General features: G+C 60.8%; 1 protein-coding gene across 1 annotated transcript; it reads right to left on the reverse strand.

Annotated features, from left to right (window-relative positions):
• Window positions 1-1,386: 1,386 nt before the first annotated feature.
• SOX13 (SRY-box transcription factor 13) lies at window positions 1,387-6,687 on the reverse strand (the record flags this gene model as incomplete). The annotated part of the gene is made up of 13 exons (XM_084275759.1): window positions 6,486-6,687; window positions 5,761-5,866; window positions 5,508-5,594; window positions 5,000-5,172; window positions 4,136-4,204; window positions 3,843-3,957; window positions 3,677-3,759; window positions 3,435-3,594; window positions 3,082-3,191; window positions 2,856-2,952; window positions 2,617-2,760; window positions 1,765-1,981; window positions 1,387-1,660 (listed from the first exon to the last, which is right to left on the reverse strand). The coding sequence occupies exons 1-13, from the start codon at window positions 6,684-6,686 to the stop codon at window positions 1,387-1,389; spliced, it is 1,836 nt and encodes a 611-aa protein (XP_084131885.1). The 5' UTR covers window position 6,687.
• Between the last annotated feature and the right edge of the window lie 406 nt (window positions 6,688-7,093).

Genomic DNA, 7,093 nt, shown 5'->3' on the forward strand with positions numbered 1-7,093 from the left:
ACAGTGCACATGGACAGCTGGGAAGAGAGCATGGACAGACAGACAGTGCACATGGACAGCCGGACAGTACATCCACAGCCAGACAGTGCATATGCACAGCCAGACAGTGTGCATGGACAGACAGACAGTGCACATGGACAGACAGACAGTGCACATGGACAGCTGGGCAGAGAGCATGGACAGACAGACAGTGCACATGGACAGATGGACAGTGTGCATATACAGTCAGACAATGCATCTACAGCTGCAAAGTGCATGTGCGCAGTCAGACAGTGTGCATGGACAGACAGCACATGCACAGCCAGACAGTGCACATGGACAGATGGACAGTGTGCATGGACACCCAGACAGCATGCATGGACAGACAGACAGTGTGAGCACACAGCTGGCCAGTGCATCCACAGCCAGACAGCACATGCACAGCCACACAACACCCTGACACCCCTGGGCTGGGCTCTGACTGGAGCAAGATATTGTTCCCCTACTTTTTCCCCTCTCCTCACTGCCATTCCCTCCTCTCCCGCCCTGGTTTGCCTGCTGCTGAGCCCAGGTGGTGCCTGCAGCTTGCAGAGCCGGGGATGGGAGGGGGAGAGGTGCCCAGGGAGGGACAGGTTGTGTACCCCCCACAGCCAGGGCTCATACCTAGGAATGGGGCTGGGGTCATGGTGCAGCCAGGGAACAGGCACCCCACTTATTTACAAAGGGGGACAGAGCTCTCAGGAGCACAGGGGGCTTCTTGGAGCCTTTTTGGTAGCTCCTCAGAGCCTTTTGGCTGCTCCTCAGGCCGGGCAAGAGCTAAGAACAGCTCCCTGGGAATTTGCTGGCAGGATCTAAAGACTGAGTGAGAAATGCAGAGGTGGGGGGGGAAGGTCAGACTGGGCTGAGGAAGGGACGAGCGTGTCCCCATCCCGTGTCCCCAGCAGCGGGGGCTGGCAGCTGCTGCAGGTGAGGCTCTCTGCAAGAGCCCCCATGGGTGCTGGAGCATTGGGAGATGCTCTGGAGGTTTTTCCCACACCCTCTGGTCATTTCCAGGGGGGGCTACAGGTGGGTTACAGCTCAGAAGCTGTGGCATTCACACCCCACCCTGGGCTGGGTTGGCCTCAGTTCCCCAAGCCCCAGGGTGCAAGACTGAGCCAGCCCTCAGAGGGGTTGGAACATCCCAGCCATGACTCTCCACAGCACACATCACTGGGAAGCACCCCACCCAAACTGCTGGGTGCCCACCTTCATGAGACCCAGGACAGCCCTTCACCTGAGTCCCATCTCCTCGGGGGCGGAGGGGGGGGAGGGAATGCCTCTTTTTTTTGGTGGCAGCCAGCCCTGCTGCCCCCCCCACCCACCACCCCCCAGCACCCACACACACCCCCCCACCACCACCACCCTCCTTCAGTCTGTCAGCACCACCAGCTCGCCATCGCTCTTGTCCTCGCCCTCCGAGTCCTCCTCCTCGCTGTAGCGGTACATCTCACCATCAGCCACCGAGTGCCCATCGTCACCGCCGTCCCCCTCCTTCAGGCTGCAGGTGTTGATGATGATGGGCATGCTGGGGTCCATGCCACGGGGCAGGTAGTGCTCCATCATAGGGGGTGTCAGCTTCATGCCCACCGGCCGCTGGTACAGCACATCCGAGGAGGAGGGGGGCAGCTGGCTGCCCTGGGGCCTGTGGGACAGGGCAATGCAAACATCGGCTGGGGGCGTTGAGGGGGCTCCCCCCACCCACCTTGGTGAGCCCCCCCCCGGGACAGGAGGATGGGGGCGTGTTACCCTATCAAGTAGCCCTGCCTGGTGTCCTGCCGGCGGTTCCTCATCAGCGCTTTGTACTCGCCCACACGCAGCCGCTTCCCCTCCACGATGCAGGTGCGTTTGGGCCGGGGCTTGTACTTGTAGTCAGGGTACTTCTCCAGGTGCTGCCGGCTCAGCCGGGCTTGCTCCTCGTAGTAAGGCTGCTTCTCCTGGTTCGTCATAGACTTCCACCGGGACCCTGTGCAGAGAGGAGCCACAGGACATGCTTACACCCAGCCATGAAACCCACGCTGGCGCCCAGCTGGGATAACCATGGTGAGAGGGCTCAGGATCCCCAGCCCTGACCTTCCCCAGGCACCTCTCAGGCCATGGCTTTGATCATAGAATCCCAGACTGGTCTGGGTTGGGAGGGACCGCAAGGATTACAGAGCTCCAACCCCCTGCCACAGGCAGGGACACCAACCTCCAGCCTGGAGCTACACAAGGATGCTCAGGCTGCTGGGCTGGGAGAAGGGGTCGGGGCAGGCTGGAGAAGGGATTAATCCCCTTTGCTCAGCATTGGGGCAGCCACAGCTGAACCCGTGTCCAGTTTGAGAGAGAGATGGACAAGCTGGAAATGCTTGAATATCCTCAACATCCTTGGAGATGCCCAAGAGGACACAGCCCTGAGCATCCTGATGGGATATGGAGTTAGTCAGGTTTTGAGCAGGGCTTTGGGCTGGGAACCTCCAGAGACCCACACAACCCCTGAATCCTCTTGTGAGTCCTCACGTGTCCCTCCTGAGTGTCCTCCCAGCTGAGGATGAGTTGGACAGAGGGATGCAGAGTGGGGTCCTGTCTCAGCCCCATCCCGCTGCCATCCCTGGTGCTCACCCAGGATCTTGCTGATGCTGGAGTTGTGCATGTCTGGGAAGGCCTGCAAGATCTTCCTCCTCTCATCCTTCGCCCACACCATGAAGGCGTTCATGGGCCGCTTGATGTGGTTGTTGTTCCTGGACTCGGGGAAGTGCCGTGAGCCTGTGAAGGAAACCCTGGCTGAGGGCAGGAGCCTGGGGAAGAAAGGAGCAGGGGGGTGGGGTCACAGTGCTGTGCCCCAGCTCCACTGGCCTTACCATCCATCTCACAGGGCAACAGAGCCTCGTCTGGCCGGTGGGCAGGGGTGTCCTCCATCCGCTCCTTCACTGGGGAGGAATCAAGCCCAACGTGGTCCTGCGGGTGACAGGGGTCAGCAACCAGCTCCACACCAGGGAGCTTGCCTGGAGATGGGAGACCCAGCTCTGGCTGCCCACGCTGGGGTCAGAGAGGGGGACAGTGGTGGCCCCAGCAGCCATCCCTCACCTTGCGGTAGGGGTTGCTCAGCGATCCCTCCATGGCCCCGCTGTGGCCGTGCAGCAGCTGCCGCGCGTCCTGGATGGCTTTGGTGATGGCATCACCTTCGCCCAAGAACCCTGGCAGGACATCAGCACGGGCACCCATCAGCACCTGCTCCTCCAACACCCTGTAGCACCCTGTCCCACCCCAGCAATTGCAACTGCACGGTCTGAGGGGACAGCAAAGTGCAGGTGCCCACCCAGGCCACCCTAAGGAGGGACCCCAGGGGAGACGTCCCCAGGAGAGATGCCCTCTGTCTCCAGGAGGTGGCCAGGGGAGGGCATGGGACCCTCAATCAGTGAAGGTCCTTGGGAACCCACCCAAAGGCAGGTTAGATGGGCTGGTCTGCAGGTCCCTGGTGGTCCCATGACTTGGCGTGAGGGACTGGCAGCTGCTCATCTTCAAACTGGGCGAGCTGGAGGCACTGGGGAGGTCGGAGCCTTTGGGTTTAGCCGTCAGGTTCAGTGGCTGCGAGGTCTCCTGCAGTGGAAGGGAGGGAGGGTGAGGCACAGACCCTGCAGCATCCCAAATGGGGGGGCATGGAAGTGTTTTGGGGCTGTACCTGCATCTGGAGGTGGCCCGAGCCGGCGGGTCTCTTCAGCGTGGAAGGAGGGGGGCTGTGCAGCAGCTGCACCGGGTAATCCACTGCAGGGAGCAGAGGGGAAAGAGGGGTTGGGGGACATGGCCAGCCCACGGGGCTGGGGCAGTGCTGGGGGACCCCCGCTCACCTGGTTTGCAGGGGATGGGCTGGATGGGCAGTGCTAACTGGGAGTCAGGAGCGACAGGGAGAGGCTGGTGGCTGGGGGTGAAGGCAGGAATCATGACATAGGGCATGTTGACCTGCTGGAGGGAAGAGCAGGAGGGAAGCAGAGACCAGAGAACCGCTGTGGGACACAGCAAGGCAGGTGGGTGCCATCCCATCCCCTGCCTGGCCCCAGGATGGGATACGAGCCTGGCACATGAGCCTGGCCATCAGCCAGCATGGGAAGGGGGATGTGGGGAGGTGTTTCCCCACCTTTACCTGGATCTGTTGCTGCAGCAGGTTGATTTTGTGCTGCTGCTGGATGAGCTGCTGCTGCTGCTTGGCGATCTGGCAGAGGGGGAGACAATGGGGCTCAGCAGCATCCATGGCGATGCCGAGCTGGCCCGTGTGAGGCTACAGACAAGGGGTCTGTGGAGTCCCAAGGGCCGTGGGGAGAATGGGGACAGGGGGGATAAGCTGCCCCTGAGCCACCTCCTGAGACATGGGTGACCCCCACCCCGATGTGTGCCGGGGGTGTCAGCCCTGCCCTTAGTGTTGCATGGGCCACCAGAGAGGGAAGACCAGTGTTCCAAGAGCAAAGGGAGCACAGTCAGGAAGGACCTGGTGTGGTTTAATTATTTTAAGGAGTGCAACTCCCATCTCCTTTGATCATCATCCTCCTGGAACCAGGGAGCAAGATGGGGCACAGAAAACAGGGCAGGGTTTGGGGAAGACAGTGAAGTCATAGAATCCCAGACTGGTCTGGGTTGGAAGGGACCCCAAGGGTCACAGAGCTCCAACCCCCTGCCACAGGCAGGGACACCAACCTCCAGGCCTGGAGCTATACAAGGTTGCCCAGGGTCCCATCCAACCTGGCCTTGAACACCCCCAGGGATGGGGCACCCACCCCCTCTCTGGGCAGCCCCTTCCAGCCCCTCACCACTCTCTCTGCAAAGAACTTCCCCCTAATATCTAAGTCCTGCTGCCCCTGATGCCACAGCCACCTCCCCACCATTCCCAGGGGGACCCTATCCTGGTCCTGCGCCCACAGCCAGCAGATCCCAAAGTGATTCCCAAAGGGATGGATGGTCCTTGGCAAACACAGACTGCACAAGTGGATTGCCCCCAGGTCCCTGAGCCCACCTGCTCTTGCTGCTGCCGTGCCAGCTCCATCTGCTGCTGCTGCTTCTCGAAGAGCATCGCAGCCATGTTCTTCTGCTCCGAGTGGGCTGTCAGGAGCTGGTCCCGCAGCGTGGACAGCTGGTTGATCATGACAAGTAACTGGAGCTCCTTCTCTGCCAGGCTCTCCTGGGTTCCTGGAAGAAGCCAAGCAGCTGCAGGTCAGGGGGTTGGGAAGGGGTAACAGCATCACCGCCACTGTTGGGTGCTGGCCAGGGGGGGTAAAGACCCCCACGTACATCAGAGGCAAGCTCTCACCAGGGGTGCTCAATCCCACAACACAATAACCTTACATTTTGGTTTCAGAGCACAAATCCCTATTAAATCCTGATTTAATCCCTACTGCACACACTTGTAGGCACCTCTCCCTTCCCATTGAGGTGGGAAACGCCGTCTTTCCAGCCCCACCTGCCTGGGCACAGGGCATGGGAAGGAGGATGGTGGAGGTGTGTGGCCAAGGGGAGGACCTCACCTTTCACTTCCTTGGACTCAGCAGCGTTTCGACCCAGCAGCTGCTCCTTCCAGTCACTGGACAGTAACTTCTCAATGGTTGGCATCACTGTCCATGCCAGCAGATAACGGTGTCAGCAGAGCAACGGGAGGGAGAGGACAGCTCAGTGAGCACAGCCCTAAGCTCTTCCTATCCCTCAGCATGCAAAACCAAGGGTATAAAGGGAGCTGGGGGTGAGGACGGTGCCCAGGGGCCACTCAGAAACCTTCCTTACCCTCCTTCAAGTTCCTGTTGAAGTCCAGCTTCTCCTGGCTGCTGACAGCCGGTTCGAAGGCAGAGCGCCTGGGCTCCAGCGCATCGCCAGCAGGCGAGCAGGACTCCTGCAACACACGCAGCCTTACTGGGCATCTGCTCCCACAGACAGGGACATCCCCCAGGTCAGAAGGAGATGCTGGGCTGGTGGGAAGCTCTGAGTTGGCCCCACTGGTGGGATGCTCAGAGCTGACTCCACCTGGCTCACTGCTGGACCACACTCTACCAGGCATATTTCCCCCCAGCCCAGCTTGAGAGCATCTCTGCTCTTCATGCTGTGAGGACTTGTTTGCTGGAGGTTTCTAGGACTTATTTAGACTGCCCAGCTCTTCTGAGCCCAGTTCCCTCAGGAGGCAGCACAGGGTGCAGAGGGGGGACACAGGGAGTGGAGGGGGGCGCACAGGGAGTGGAGGGGGGGGTGCTGGTTAAGGGGAAAGAAAACCCAAGCACGTCTGGAGGTGGCTGCTGGAAGCCAAGGACCCCAATCCCAGAGCTGACCCAGGAACACAGACAACAGCCAGAAAGCCTGGAGGAGCCTCAGGCTTCAGCTTCATTTCCTGGGGATGAGGAACAACCAACCCCCCCTTGGCCAGGGGACAGAGCCTGGAACGGGGATGCTGCGATGCTCTGCCAGCCCAGAAAGACCCCCCAGCCAGGACCAGTGTTTGTCACAACCATGGGACCCACCTGTGGCAGGGCCTGGGGGTCGGTGCCTTCCCTCGGTGGTGGCCCCGGCGGGTCGTTGGGACGGGGCTCGGTGCTGGGGGCAGCCCCCGGCGGGGACTCGTAGCCACCCTCCTTCTTCTCCTCCGTCTTGATGCCGCAGTTCACCATGCTGCCCGCTCCATCGAGCGCCAGGTGGGGGGAAACAGGGCTCCTCATGGACATCCTGTGGGGAGGGAGGGGGAGAACAGGGCCATCAGCACATCCATGGGGCACCCCTGCCCACAGGCACCCCTTTTCCCAGACTGGCCCCATACTGGGGTGCCCTGTGCTGCTGGTTTCCCAAGGGCAATGGTCTCACTTTGTGCCACAGCTTGATGAAACTCAGCTCTTGTTCCTGGCTCCCTAAGCTGGGGGGGATTGAAAACTGGGGGCCCAATGGCCAGACACCCCCAGAGATACAAGCCCTTCATTCCCTGCAAAGGGAATGGAGCAACAAAGGAAAGGGCCTGGAGGAAAGCACCCAAGAGCCATGGGATTTAGGGCTGAGATGAGCCCATGCTCCATCCAGCATCCCAGCAGGGAGCAGCCCACAGCTCACCATGCCAGACCCATGCCAGGCCTGAACCAGC

Source organism: Gallinula chloropus, assembly GCF_964237585.1.
Source record: "Gallinula chloropus genome assembly, chromosome: 27".
NCBI lineage: Eukaryota > Metazoa > Chordata > Aves > Gruiformes > Rallidae > Gallinula > Gallinula chloropus.